This window comes from Triticum urartu, chromosome 7, assembly GCF_003073215.2.
Source record: "Triticum urartu cultivar G1812 chromosome 7, Tu2.1, whole genome shotgun sequence".
Lineage (NCBI taxonomy): Eukaryota > Viridiplantae > Streptophyta > Magnoliopsida > Poales > Poaceae > Triticum > Triticum urartu.
Window position 1 is genome coordinate 249,894,832 of NC_053028.1, and position 14,474 is coordinate 249,909,305.

The window sequence follows — 14,474 nt, forward strand, 5'->3', positions numbered from 1 at the left end:
GTACCTCATCTGTTCTGCTGAATGGTGTTCCTGGTAGGAAATTCATATGCAAAAAGGGTGTTAGGCAGGGAGATCCAGTCTCTCCCCTGCTCTTTGTATTAGCAGCTGACCTATTGCAGACTGTAATTAATGACATGTTCAGAAGGGGCATACTTCATCTCCCAATACCTTGTCATGACCAGGACTATCCTGTGATTCAGTATGCTGATGATACCTTGATTATCTTGCCTGCTGACAAGGTACAGTTAATTGCTTTGAAGGACATGTTGAAGGTCTTCTCTGTGTCTACTGGGCTTGATGTGAATTATCATAAATCCTTTATCATTCCCATCAATGTGGACACTGCTGTCATGACAGATTTAGCTGCTGCTTTTGGATGTCAAATTGGGAAAATGCCTTTCACATACCTTGGGCTGCCAGTAGGTACTACTAGGCCTAAAATGGTGGACTTCATGCCTCTGGTGGACTGCATGGAGAGAAGAATGACAGCTAGCTCCTCCTTTTTAAATCAGGGGGAGAGATTACAGTTTCTGAACTCTGCATTATCTTCTATGCCTATCTTCTTTCTTTGTAGTTTGGTTGTCCCTGCTGGCATTCTAAAGCAATTGGAGAGAATTCAGAGACAATGCCTCTGGAGGAAAAATAGGGGTGAACCTGCTCCTTCTCTGGCTGCTTGAGACCTTATTTGCAGGCCAAAAAACAAGGGAGGCCTTGGTATTCTCAACCTGGGTGTTCAGAATGTGGCGCTACTGCTCAAACATGCCAATAACTTCCTCAATAAAAAGGATATACCTTGGGTGTCCTTAATTTGGGACTCTTACTATCATGGCAGAGTACCCCAAGGAACTTCTGATTGTGGCTCCTTCTGGTGGAAGGATATATGCAAGGTCTTGCAAAACTTTAGGGACTGTGCTTGGGTTCAGATAAATGAAGGAGACACTGCACTCATGTGGTCAGACACTTGGAAGCTTGATGATCAGGACTCTAAGCTTCAGTTCAGATTTCCCAGGCTTTTTTCATATGTTAAAGATCCCTGGATTTCTGTTAAGGATTTCTTGGACTCTTAGGACATGTATCACCACTTCCATCTTCCTTTGTCTAGCCAGGCCTTTGATGAGCTGATTATTCTTCAATCTCTGTTGGAAAGCCATGATAGAGTCACTGGGTCCAAAGATATTTGGCTTTGGAATGGCACTGCCAAGGGATACTCTCCGAAGCTTTTTTACTCCAATGTGTTTGTGTCACAATCTTTCAACCCCCTGACAGCTTGGATCTGGAAGTCCTCTTGCACTATGAAAATAAAGGTTTTTGCTTGGATGCTCATTATGGATAGGCTGAATACCAAAGATATGGTGGAACGGAGGCATTGGCATTTGGAGGATGGAGTAAACTGTGTTCTCTGCCCTTTGCAGACTAGGGAAACAAGAGATCATCTGTTCTTCAATTGCAATTTTAGTGTCAGGGTTTGGAACTATTTGCAAATTGATTGGTCATCAGGTGACTCGATGAAGGAGCTGGTCAGCAATGCAAACAGGAGTTTTAGGAAACCTTTCTTCACTGAAGTGGTCTTTATAGCTTGCTGGAATATATGGATTGTCAGAAATGGTAAGGTCTTTAGGCATGAGAGAGTTGGATTTAATAAATGGAGAACAGCTTTTCTTCATGATATTGCTCTAATGCAATATAGGGTTAAGCATGCTTATAAGGATGATCTCCTTAAATGGATCTCTTTTCTTCCACCTTGAGCCTGTTTGTTGTTTTTCCTCTTTTATTTAGATTAGCTTGATTACCCCTTGTAATCCCCCTTGTACTTGTACTTGTCTTGCCTTTTAATAAAGTTTTGATATGCTGTGGGATTTTTTCCCTACAGTCCCCAGTCAAAAAAAGGGACGATTACAGGCCTGGTAGGTCCAATTTAATCCCAGAAGCCGAAAAAAGCCACCAGAGCAGCGGCCCAAGAAGGGTTAGCGCTCGTTAGGATCGAACGAAGCGACGGGGGGGGGGGGGGGGGGGGGGGGGGGGGGGGGGGGGGGGGGGGGGGGGGGTGCAATTAAGAGACAATCGGATGGCAGAAAACGCCCAAAAGTGACGATCCAACGGCCACGAATGCTAATGGCCTGAGAGGGCAGGAAAGGTGCTCAGTTATAATATATCTAAATTACAAAAGCGCGAAGCCCGGTAGCCCTCGAGGTTTAATTTGGGCATAAGTGACCGATTTTTTTATGTTTGCTATTTCGTGATGCAGAAAACTCGACAAGAGAACGACAATTTACTGAAGAAACTCAAAACAAGCGAAGGATGATCTTGCCAATGCCAAAAAAGAGGCGGCCGACATGAAGAAGTTTATTCGTGAGGCACACGGTAATGATTCCGTATGCAACTATTATTATATGTGACATTGCTCAACGGCTAAGGCCTCGTTCGGAATCGATGTTTAGAAAACAAAGGAAAGAAAACTGTATATGAATATAATTGAGGTGCCACTGGAAACCTGTGAATGTAGAAACATGTGAAGGAAAAAATTTGGAACTGCTCTATTCATGGGAAAGGAAACAAAGGCCATGCAGAAAAATGGGACCCAGCAACCAGGATACAATGTTTTAATTAATAACTGTCATGCATGAACTTTCTCCCTCATGTTGTAGGCCTCAACTCTCATTTCCCATGCTTGTGATGGATGTTTAGTTTCCTGTGAAAGTACAAGCTGTAGAAACTTTCCTATGGAATAAAATCACTTCTTTCCTACAAACCAAATGGCACTTCAGTATAACTTCCTCTCTTTTTATTTCCGTGCATATTTCCTTCATCATTCCTCCAAACCGAACGCAGCCTAAGTTTTTTTCTTTTACTAGCAGCGGAGACCATAGGCAGACTTGAGAATGATCTGTCTAAATAATCATAATAAATTCTCACGTTTTTTTCTAAAAAAGGAAGAAAAAAGAGAATGGAATGAAGAGAGCCGTTCGCCTCGTATAAAACGAAACAATGTAGCTAAACGCTCTGTGGTTTCGTTTCAACGAAATGAAACCGGGGCAGACCCCTGTTTCAGAGACGAGAGGGCCCGCATGTCATGGCACAGCGAATGTTAGGCCATGGAGCGGCGGCTTTGCAGTTCCCGACTCACCACACACCCACAATCATCGGTGTCATCGTCACCCAAATTCTGCGACTACAAAATATACTCCCCGTGCGTGCCTGTCAAAAAACCAGAACCACGGTCAGTGACCAAGCGAAGACGAAGGAAGAGAGATGCCGGGGCTCACGGCGCCGTCGGACTACGCAGAGGAGCCGCCGCGCCACCCGGCCCTCAGGATCAACTCCAAGGTTGGTTCGCCCGCCCTCCTTCGTACCTGCTGTTCGGTCGCGCGGGTGGGTTTGGCATGTCGCGGCGCGGGCGGCGGCATGGGTTGGTGATTCGCGGCCTGGGGATGCTGGATTTGTGCGCCGCCGCGTCGGGGCGGGGGGGGGGGGGGGGGGGGGGGGGGGGGGGGGGGGGTGATCGCGGGCGTCGCCGTTTATGCCATGGCGCGTCCGGCTGCTGATATGAGCCGTCAATCGGGCGTCCGTGTTTAGGCTCGGGATTTTAGTATAGTGATGAGGTGCGCGTTCGACTGCCGGTACCAAGGCGTACGATCGGGGTTCCCTCTCCAGTTCTGATTAGGGCGATGAAGTCCTCGTTCCAGTACACTCCAACTGGGATTCCAGCCTGCTGCTACGTGTAGTTAGCATTTAGCAACAACAGCTATTCCTGGATTTCTCACAAGTTGTCGGAATGGAGTGAGCTGATTTCTCTAGGAGATTTGTTTGAGGAACTTGACCGTTGACTCGAAACACGCAAACTCGAACTTTCGTCGTAATGGTCTCTATTCATATGTATGAAAAATACTTATGTGGATTTCCTTCTTAAGAAGTTGGAGGGCCTAGCATATGATTACGAGGTTTATTTGAAGAGGAAGTTGCATCCTGTAACCACAACATTTCTCCCTTTTCTTCTACCCCAGGCTTTGCAACATTTCAAAATCAGAAAATTGCAACAGGAGCAGCTGCTATTAGGGAACAATTAGCAGATTTGGATTTGCGAATTATTATAGAGAATTGCTTAGTCAAACGGAAGGAATTAGAAGACGAGGGGTGTAGCGGAGATGAATGGGAAGATAGAAAAAAGACACATAAGAAAACTTTTTTTATTAGACGCATGCAATTGGCGAAACTTTTTATTCAAACAAATGTAGAACCAGATTACTCCCTACGTCCGGAAATACATGCCTTATAAACTGAGTCAAAAAGTCAATGCTTTCTAAGTTTGACCAAATGTATACAAAAATATTAAGATAAATAATACCAAATCAATATCAATATATTCATCATTAGATATATTTTGATAATGTATTCATCCAATATTATAGTTGTCGATATTTTCTTCTATATATTTGGTCAAACCTAGAAAGCATTGAATTTTTGACTAAATTTATGCGTCATGTATTTGGGGACAGAGGGAGTATGTGACATGTATGTGAATTAATTACAACATTCTATAGGAGTACCATTTCTTGTGCAGCAGGAACTTTTCCTTTATATTGATGGGAAAAAAAGAATAAGTACGCATTTGTGACTTGTCTGTGTGTTTTGGATTAATTTGGACGGGCTAGGTTGATGTATTCTCAGTTTGTCTTGGAACCCATTCCTACGCTTTGTCGTAAGTCATTGCTTATAGAAACAATACCTGATTCCTAGAAAGGACAAGAAATAGAGGAGTTCTATTTAGCACGTTCGCAATATGTTTCACCCCACTTCATTTGAATCTTATAGCACTGACCTGGTGGGGTTGTCTGCTTTTCTGCAGGAGCCATTTAATGCTGAGCCTCATCGATCTGCGTTAGTTTCATCTTATATCACCCCAGTGGATTTCTTCTACAAGAGGAATCATGGACCAATTCCCAAAGTTGATGATATCTCAAGGTTTCCGTTTTTATAGAAAGAACTATACATATCATGTATCATTATAATTTATATTACAAACCCTTAATGTAGGACCAAACCTTATACTTTTATATGACCGTTGAACAGATACAGTGTTTCCATCAGTGGCCTCATGAATAAGCATATCCAGCTGTCCATGGATGACATTAGGTAATGTTCTTCTTAATCTCTTATCATGCACCTTCAAATACTTATTATCTTTTAGTAAATAATCAACACAAATTTCACACTCAGGATGCTTCCGAAGTACAATGTCACTGCAACATTACAGGTTTGCGACAAGTCCCTTTAATGCTTTTCTTATCTTTCTAATTTCTATGGTGGCTAATGTATGAGTATTGCTAGTAAATAGTGATCTAACAATATAATTGTTATATAAAAGTGTGCAGGCAATAAGAGAACTGCAATGAGTAAGGTGCGGAAAGTGAGAGGTGTTGGATGGGATGTATCTGCTCTTGGAAATGGTAAGAGGCGCATTATGGTAATCTGAATTTTCTGAATGTAAGGAATGCATTTTAATTCTATTATAGAAATGCACCCATATTTCTGAATGCTGACACCCAGAAATGGGCATGCTGTTACCATTACTGCATGAACATATTTAGCGTACCACAAGAATTGTAGGGATAACAATAGTACAAGTGGAGGGAGTTTACTTGTATCGTGAGCCTTTTTACTTGCCCTAGAATTAGGTTTCTGCTATAAGTCTCAGTGCTTTCATAGACTATTCTGTGTACCTTTGTTTCATCTACATAATGAAGAACAATACCCTGATTGATTATTATATGGCACATAAAAAACAAAATGGGCCTGAATCGCCCTCACCAATTATCTTATATAATTCAGATACAATTTTGTTCTCTTGTACTCCTTCCGTATCAAAATATAAGACGTTTTTGTAGGCTAGTTTAGCCTGCAAAAACGTCTTATATTTTGGAACAGAGGTAGTAGTTTGGTTATTCTACAATGTTTTTACCTTTGCACTAATCGTTCCAGCAACTTGGGGTGGAGCAAAACTATCTGATGTCCTTGAACTAGTTGGAATACATAAACTCAGTTCAGTCACATCTTTAGGAGGCAAACATGTTGAGTTTGTCAGTGTTGACAGGTGTAAAGTGAGTATGTCTGTATTTATTGATCAGCAGCAATCCTTGTAGCCTACCTCAGTAATCTTGAGACTTTCGTATTTCAGGAGGAGAAAGGTGGCCCCTATAAGGCATCAATTCCACTAAAGCAGGCAACAGATCCTGATGCTGATGTGTTACTCGCATATGAAATGAATGGAGAGGTGATTGCGCATTGATTTTTTTTTCTTTTAATAGTTGAAAGCTGAACCGATTTAATGTTCCTCTGGGGTTCAGACTATTTTTCAAAATCAGTTATTCCGAATGTTTTTGTCCTAGTTTTTGCTTGCTGCTTCTCACTTTTTTGTTCATGCATGTGTTTCTTTGAAGATGATTTTCTGTTAGCACTTAATTATTACCTAATGCATTTGTTTCTTTGAAGCTGATTTTGATGAAATAGAGTCAATAGTTTGACATATTGTGATACCATAATATGTATAAGGTTTTTCTTGGAACATAATAGCGTATTATGCATATATAGGTGTTTACTTCCTAAGGCAGAGTGTTTAGTATGAAAACAACACCTGAAGCTTCTCTTGCTGAACATATATATCCACCCTAAGCTTATTGTGCGTTGGCTTTTGTGTCGCACTTTATCCATCTAGCACTGCTACACCAGATTCTGATTTATCAAATGTTTACTTGTCAGTTGTTCTTTGCTCAAATTTAGATGCAACCTTATTATCTGGCTAAATATTCTGCTGTTATGGCTCCTGTGTTGCTATGTTCCGTATTTCACCCGCCGTGATTTACGATGTATAGACCATCAATCGTGACCATGGATATCCACTCCGTGTGGTCGTACCTGGTGTTATAGGTGCACGCTCCGTAAAATGGCTTGACAGCATCAACATAATCAAGGAAGAATGCCAGGTTTACTGAAAATTTAAGTGCAGTACCTCTTCAATATAATCTCTGGGAATAAACACTGATTGCTGTTTTCAACCAGGGTTTTTTTATGCAAAAAGATTACAAGATGTTCCCACCTACCGTAGATTGGGACAATATTAATTGGTCAACTAGAAGACCACAAATGGATTTTCCTGTGCAGGTATAATGTACTGGCAATTCTTCCCTTGTCTGTTGAAGTAATCACAGTTAGTAAATTATGTAGTTATACTCAGAACCCACTGCTAGATGTTATTAAACATCTTTTTCTTTGTCAACTACAATGGACTAAATCCACGCAAATAAAAGACATTACAATATACTGCAGTTACGAATTTTTTTATAATGCCCTGTGAACAGAAAAGTTGATTAGTCTCATATCCATTTACTATAGAGAAGGCAGATACTGGGCCGGAGGCTGTTTGCATATTCCTTCCTTGTGATTATCTGCCATTTTAAAATGATCTACATTGGATTCAAGAATATTCTAGATGGGTTCTAAATTTATGGAACAGAATGCTGTGTCCTGCCTTAGATGTGGCCTTTTATGATTAGTGGAGCTGGTATTCTGGTAGATATTAATCTACCATGAGTTTGTTCTGTTTATGTATTTATTGCAGGATGCACCTATGAAACATTGAAGCACTTAGTTCTCATAAAACCTTTGTTTTTTTGCTTCTGTGTTAATGAAGTCAAGTCTATTTTATCTTAATTTCTTTTTGGATTTGACCAAGCAGTCTGCTATTTGCACCCTGGAAGATGTGGATGTTATCAAGGAAGGAAAGGTTAGCATTACTTCCATGATAGAAAGGGATGCGTAAGCTGATACTGCAGCTTGTGTAGGTAGCATCAGTACATTCTGATGAGTTGTACACACTGGTTTGCATGCTCTATGCAGGCTAGAATTGCTGGATATGCAGTCTCAGGCGGCGGCCGCGGCATTGAGAGAGTAGATATATCTGTTGATGGGGGTAAAACATGGGTTGAAGCTCATAGATATCAGAAAAGCAATGTGCCATACGTCTCTGATGGAGCTCAAAGCGACAAGTGGGCATGGGTTCTATTTGAGGCCACATTGGACATACCAGCAAATGCCGAGATAGTAGCTAAGGCGGTAAGTAGAATTCCCCGCTAGAAGCATTACTGTTTCACTCTTTTGTTGCTCAGATTAATGAGTCTGAAAATGCGCCTCGTGGACAACAGGTGGATTCGGCCGCAAACATTCAACCCGAAAACGTGGAGGACATATGGAATCTGAGAGGAATCCTCAACACATCTTGGCATCGGATCAAAATACAGAATACATCATGCGTATCTAGATCCAAAATGTGAAGGAAGTATGTTGATGTGCCTAGAACAAGCAGCACGCTGGTCCAGCTGAGTCCATGATATCTCCAAATAATAAAGCTACTGCAGCTTAATTTCTGTGATTTTCGTATAGACTTTGTCATGGAACTGTGTTGGTTTGTTACCAGCGTTACGAATAACTGCTTTTGTTGGCTGATATGATATGAGGAAATCGCTATGACTTGTGCTTTACGAATGCATGTTTGAAGTGCTTTAAGAATGTGTCAGCATTGAGCATGAACCACAAATTTTTGGGCATAACAGCAGGTGGTTCGATGGAGAATTATCGTGGTTAGTGCTTAGTTGTCCTATTTCTTCAATAGGGTTATTTTCCAGCATGTTCGCTATGCTTAGCCTTATTCTAGGGCACCAAAAAATGACTTGGGCAATTGAAAATCTTCATCTCCAACGGCTGCCCTAAAATGGGGCACTTCAAACATGCAAATAATTTTTTTTAGAACATTCAAACATTGCATAGTTCACTTCAAACATTAAAAGTTTTGAACATTCAAACATTGCATATATTAAATGAACATCTAAACTACTATATCATTCTAACATTACAATAGACTCCTATGAACACCCTACAGGTTGTCCTAGTCAATGTTGTCGGACTCGTCATGCTCATCGCCGAGCTCAACCTTGTTGCCGAACTCGAGCTTGTTGTCCCTCTGTCTTGCGCTCCGCCTTCTTGTGTTCGTTGTCCCTCTTTCAGAAGAACTCCTTCGCTTGCATGAGGTGCGGGTTTGCCCTCGTGAACCTTGCCATCACCGCCTCATTGGTTTCCCTGGCGTCCCTCTACTCGAGGATGATGCGGGTCTTCCTCTTTGTCGGGCGGGACTCACTGGTCACTGGCAGCCCGATGAACTTCACATCCGCCCGCGTCTCGATCACCAGGAAGTTGATCTCGTGCCACAGCCGACTGAGCCTCCACACAACGATGTCGTAGGCGCGTGCGGCCATCTTCGCCGTCTCGAAGGTGCAGAGCCAATACAGTCGGCCGTCACGCTGAAACTCGATGCTGAAACGGCCGAACTCCAGTGGCTAAACGCCACGGTAGCTGAACTTGCTCTTCACACGTTTCGACGACATCTGACAGATGCGGCGCAACAGCAGTGCAGATTTGTCGGTGGGGCGATGCGGCGTGACGGCGGGTGGAAATGGGTGTTGTGGCGGCGGTGCAGCCGATTGGAGGAGGGGGACGACAGATCAGGACATCATGGTAGTGCAGCTGTGGCGGGAGTGTCTGGATCCGCTGGGGGTGATGGCAGCGCGGGAGGGGAATTGGCTGCGGGAATGTTCCGGATGGCAACAGTTGGGTGTGCGTGGCTCGATTCTGCGTTTGCAGCAGCCGTGTGCATGCCGCAAATACACAGCCGGCGCTGCCTTTTTTTGGGCTGCACAAAAAACATTTTGCAAAATTTTCCAACAAGAGCAGCTGTTGGAGGTTTTTTTGGGGGGTTGGGGGTCCAAAAGCTCATAAAACGGTAATGCATTAAAATAGGCTGCTGTTGGAGATGCTCTTATTTCCAATGTTGCCATCAACCCTAGGGCGTAGACCAGTAAAGACCGAAGAACATGGCAGAAGTTGCGTTCTGTCTGATAAAGAACACAATAATTCTAGTTGCAAAGATGTTATCTACCAATGATTTAAAAAATGCCCTCGGAGCTAAAAAAGAAGCAGCACAATCATCCTTTCCTAAGTGCTTCTTGCTGCTTCTCCATGACCCCCGTTGGTATTGCCCTGCAAAAGATGGTTAGAAACATTTGATATTACTCACTGCAAGTCTGCAAAAACGTTAAATTGCAAAAGGGAAAATAAATCAGCCAACGCTCTGCATTTGTCTAAAGAATCATTACTCACAGCATTTGACACTTTGCCCCTGACTGGGTATACATCGTTGAGCATTTTGTCTAATGAATCCTTAGCTAACTGTAGCTTCCCTTCTTTCTCTCCTGATTCAGACGACACCTTTGTTGATGATGCACCACAGTGAATCTGCAGGGAACATGATGATTCACACGAATTACACCTTTCATCAAATATATCTTGATTGCACCCCAAAAACTACTGAAATAGTTTTCTTAACGGAGAGCTTCACAGACCAGTCATTGAACTCTCACATACAAAAGAATAATAAGCATCTCACAGATCAAGTAACTTCCAGCAAAATGGCAAGGCATTTATGCAAAAGCACATGATAGCAATTGTTTGAACTAACCTGTGCAGTAGCTGGTTGCTCTAACGCGTCTTGATTTTTACTCAAGTGGCCTTTTGTTGTTCCCGAATTCGCCGCGGATGCCTACAAAATAACGCATCACACTAAACTGAGACCACAGATCCTTCAGACAATAACAAGCAGATACAAACACCACGAAAAGGATAAAGCTAAAAACATGCTAACTATTGACCTCAGTACTGGATCAATTGCATTCTTTTCAGATTAAATGTTCATAAGACAGCCCCTCGTTGCTGCTCAGGTCTGTATTACCTGATCCTTTAAGGTGTCCTCTCGCCACTCCGGCTGAAACTTCTGCAGGAGCAAAGTGAGCAGCCTTTGCAGCTCGGGCAACACCTCTGCAGGGAAAAGCTTCGGAATCTCCTCCTTCGCGATGTTGTCATGGACGCACCTGCGGGTCAGTATCCGGAGGCACACCAAGAGCTGCAACGGAGAGAAGTGTATGCATTGAGCACAGGGCTAAGCTGCTTGCTTTTCGCATAAATGCCTCGCACCCGGCGCAAGCGGCGGCGCGGAAGAGGGGGGGGGGGGGGGGGGGGGGGGGGGGGGGGGGGGGGGGGGGGGGGGGGGGGAGCAGAGATGAGAAGTGGGCAGGTACGGACGGGGTCGAGCTCGGAGTCGGAGGGGAGCTGGAGGATGTCGCGGACGATGGCGCGGTCGGCGGCGTCGAGGCCGGTGCGGCGGGTGCGCCAAAGGGCCTGCAGGATGTACTCTACCGAGTCCTTGGAGCGCGCGCGGGCCAGCAGCGGGAGGTGCTCGTGCCCCCAGAGCGCCGCCGCCGATGACGTCCCGTGCTCCATCGCCGGCCGTGTTCTGCCGCCGCGGGCGGGGGAGACTATGGCCTTGTGGGCTAAGACAGAAGACATGACTGCGTAGCAGCGAAGGCAATGTCGATTGCTAACGGGCTGAAAGTAGTCCATGGGCCTTAACTGTGGAGAGCTCAGAGATCAGAAGGGCCATTTTGCGCACCAGGCCCATCCACTAGCAGCATGGCTGGCTCACCGAAATCACTGGAAAAAACTAGTTCACCTCAAAAAAAAAAAACTAGTACCCCTAAAAAAATAGAAATAACTAGTTTTTTTAGGCAAAACACACATTATTTATTACTCATAAACAATGTTTACAGGAACTGCAGCAGGGTCATAAGGTATTCCCAGCCAAATATGCCTACCAACATCTAAATTAACAGTGCTTTGCGAGAGAATGAGCATCAAAATTAAAGCTTCTACATTCATAAACTAAATTATACTTGTTGAAAAATGATTCCTACGTAAACTAAATTATACTTGTTGAAAAATGATTCCTACGCTCCTTTATTTCTCTGATGATTGCACCATATGCCCCGGATGAACCTTCCTTGAGGTCATTCATCACAACCTGACAATCGGAAGCAACAACTATTCTTGAGAGAGGGAAAGATCATCGGCTAGTGCAAGGCCCTCTCGGCAAGCGAGTGCTTCTAGGCTTGATGGGTCCTTGGTACTCTGCACCACAATCGCCGAGGCTCCAACATAAACTCCTTGCTCTGTTCTACATATAGCAGCAGCGGTGCCCTTGCTGTCGTTCTGATTGAAAGCTCCATCTATGTTAATTTTCTCGTTGCTTGTCCCTGGAGGAAGCCACTTCTCTCCGGTATCATGAACTTGTATCGGCTGGCTAGCCTTTGGGTCTTGAATAGCATTTAGCTCAGCATTGTAAGAGTTGACAAAATGATGAATAGAAATTATACTCTGATGTATATCCTCGTGGATTGCCTTTCTCCTTGAAAACCATATTGCCCATAGAGTAACGATCAACCAGGTGAAAATATGCATGTGATAACGACTCGTTTATTGAAAAAGCTAGTTTTTTGGCATTTGGTTCAGTGCATGCCGCCATACTCTTTGTAATGCTCTCCTGGCTTAAAGCCCAGGTTCACCAAGAATTCGAGCAGTCCAAAAGGGAGTGCCTTTATGAGTCTTAGCACCCTCATAGAGTGCAGCTGCTCGTAGTGATAATATGTCGATGATGTAAAAGCTCACCTGATGGTAAGGATTGTTGTGCCAATGTCAAATGATTATTTCCAGCTTGGAAGGAACCGAGAGATTCCATATATTTATCCATGCTTTATTCGCTTGCTGAGTATTGGATGATCCAAGGACCCCATCGAGCCAATTCTCTCCTCTAGTCTTTGTATCAACAAGCATACGATATGTGGATTGCACAATAAAATGGCCATTTCGTTCAAAGTACCTTGAGCAGAAATCGGTTACTCCACTAATGCAAAGAGGTATACCCAGTATTGCATCGGCATCCATGGGCAGAAACACTTGTCAGATAATAATAATAATAACAACAACAACAACTAGTTTCTCTCACAAAAACAATAATAATAGAAATAATTAGTGTGTCAAGGGTTAGCGATGACAAGTGGCGCCGCATGTGCGTCATTTGTCATAATCTAAGAGTTTTAGTGAGATTTCTTCCGACCGAGGGATGGTTGGATCGGTTGGTGTTTTCTTGATCCTTTTTTAAAACAAAATATCTCTTGAACCATGCGTCCAAATTAGAAACCGTTCTTACCATTGTTTCTCACGTCAATATTTTCAAAACTAAATCTCATGTCGATATACGTCGATATCTTTAAACTAAATCTCATGTTAATAGGTTTTTGACAAACATTTTTGGGGCAAATTTGTACTCCCATCTGGTACTAACCCGTGCTCCAAATGTAAACTAACTCGTCTCCCAACTAAAACTAACATGTGCTTCCCAATGTGTGCTCTCAACTGGCACTAGCATGAGTGCTTTCAGTGTGTGCTTCTAACAATACTAACTTGTGCTTTCAACCTGTACTAACAAGTGCTCCCAAGTAAACTAACATGTACTCCGGCATGGGTAAAGCACATGCTCCTCGCACGAATACACTCGTACTTTCCAAGTGAACCTGTGCTCCACGACAGAACACGCTTGTGCTCCCATGTGAAGCACACATGTGATGCAGTGCACACGAGGAGCACATGTGCGTCGGAAAAAATGAGAAAAAAACCCTAAAAACAAAGGAAATACCAAAAAGTCAAAAGGAAAGGAAATAAGAGAAGAAAACGTTAAAAGATAGTTTCATGTCAAGAAATGTCAAACACCACGTGGGGACACTGGGCGCATGACGTGGAGTGCTAAAGCGCTCCCACACCCAGAAAAATTTACCGCACCCCCAACCAGCCGGGGGAGGGGGGGGGACGCGTCGACTAGTTGTACCGTTAATGGTACCTTTTGCAAAGATTATCCTAAACTCCCTTCGATGGTGATAAGTGGTGCAGTGCATGTGTGTCACTTGTCATCACCAGAGGGTTTTGGCGGGTTTTCTCACTCACGTGCAAGGGATGGGAGTCTTGGTGTTTATGTTTTATTTCATATAATATTGATTTTTTTATAAAATATCTCATGAACCACGCGTCCAAACTATAAAATGTTTGCACCGTTGTATTTCTAACATTGAGATTTTTAAAATTAGATCCCATGTTAATATGTTGTGACGAACGTTTTTCGGCTTGAAATTCAAAATTATGCTCCCAAATGAACTAACATATGCTTACAAACTTTACTAACATACGCTCCCAATTGAACTAACCTATACTTCCATGAGGAAGTGCACATGTGCTCCCTGCAGGAGCGCACTTGTACTTCCATACTGAACAAATTTGTGCTTTTGCTGGTAAAGCACACCTGTGATCCCCCGCATGAAGCACACATGTGCTTCCCTTGTGAACTAACTTGTGCTCCCATGGGGTGATGCACACATGTGCTCCCGCAAGGTGAAAGCACACATGTACTTACACGTTAACCACGTATGTGCTCCCGTGAGGTGAAAGCGCACATGTGATCCACGCCGGAACACACCAAAATAAACATAGAG

At 43.4% G+C, this 14,474-nt stretch overlaps 2 protein-coding genes across 2 annotated transcripts; one reads left to right on the forward strand and one right to left on the reverse strand.

Annotated features, from left to right (window-relative positions):
- The first annotated feature begins 3,112 nt into the window (after nt 1-3,112).
- LOC125525756 (sulfite oxidase) lies at nt 3,113-8,531 on the forward strand. The gene is made up of 12 exons (XM_048690764.1): nt 3,113-3,324; nt 4,844-4,959; nt 5,068-5,130; nt 5,215-5,251; nt 5,363-5,444; nt 5,977-6,095; nt 6,173-6,268; nt 6,867-6,977; nt 7,054-7,155; nt 7,730-7,777; nt 7,891-8,106; nt 8,196-8,531. The coding sequence occupies exons 1-12, from the start codon at nt 3,250-3,252 to the stop codon at nt 8,322-8,324; spliced, it is 1,194 nt and encodes a 397-aa protein (XP_048546721.1). The 5' UTR covers nt 3,113-3,249; the 3' UTR covers nt 8,325-8,531.
- A 1,299-nt stretch (nt 8,532-9,830) lies between these two features.
- Nucleotides 9,831-11,461, reverse strand: LOC125525757. The gene is made up of 5 exons (XM_048690765.1): nt 11,182-11,461; nt 10,832-11,002; nt 10,562-10,642; nt 10,204-10,338; nt 9,831-10,083 (listed from the first exon to the last, which is right to left on the reverse strand). The coding sequence occupies exons 1-5, from the start codon at nt 11,443-11,445 to the stop codon at nt 10,039-10,041; spliced, it is 696 nt and encodes a 231-aa protein (XP_048546722.1). The 5' UTR covers nt 11,446-11,461; the 3' UTR covers nt 9,831-10,038.
- Between the last annotated feature and the right edge of the window lie 3,013 nt (nt 11,462-14,474).

Bases quoted from the DNA above. Each gene is read 5' to 3' on its own strand.
- LOC125525756 (XM_048690764.1), top strand. From the start codon at position 3,250: ATGCCGGGGCTCACGGCGCCGTCGGACTACGCAGAGGAGCCGCCGCGC. The intron at 6,096-6,172 runs GTGAGTATGTCT...TTCGTATTTCAG, and splicing joins TCAGTGTTGACAGGTGTAAA to GAGGAGAAAGGTGGCCCCTA. The intron at 6,269-6,866 runs GTGATTGCGCAT...TACGATGTATAG, and splicing joins CATATGAAATGAATGGAGAG to ACCATCAATCGTGACCATGG.
- LOC125525757 (XM_048690765.1), bottom strand. From the start codon at position 11,445: ATGTCTTCTGTCTTAGCCCACAAGGCCATAGTCTCCCCCGCCCGCGGC. The intron at 10,339-10,561 runs GTTAGTTCAAAC...TGTTCCCTGCAG, and splicing joins AGCAACCAGCTACTGCACAG to ATTCACTGTGGTGCATCATC. The intron at 10,084-10,203 runs GTGAGTAATGAT...CATCTTTTGCAG, and splicing joins GGGGCAAAGTGTCAAATGCT to GGCAATACCAACGGGGGTCA.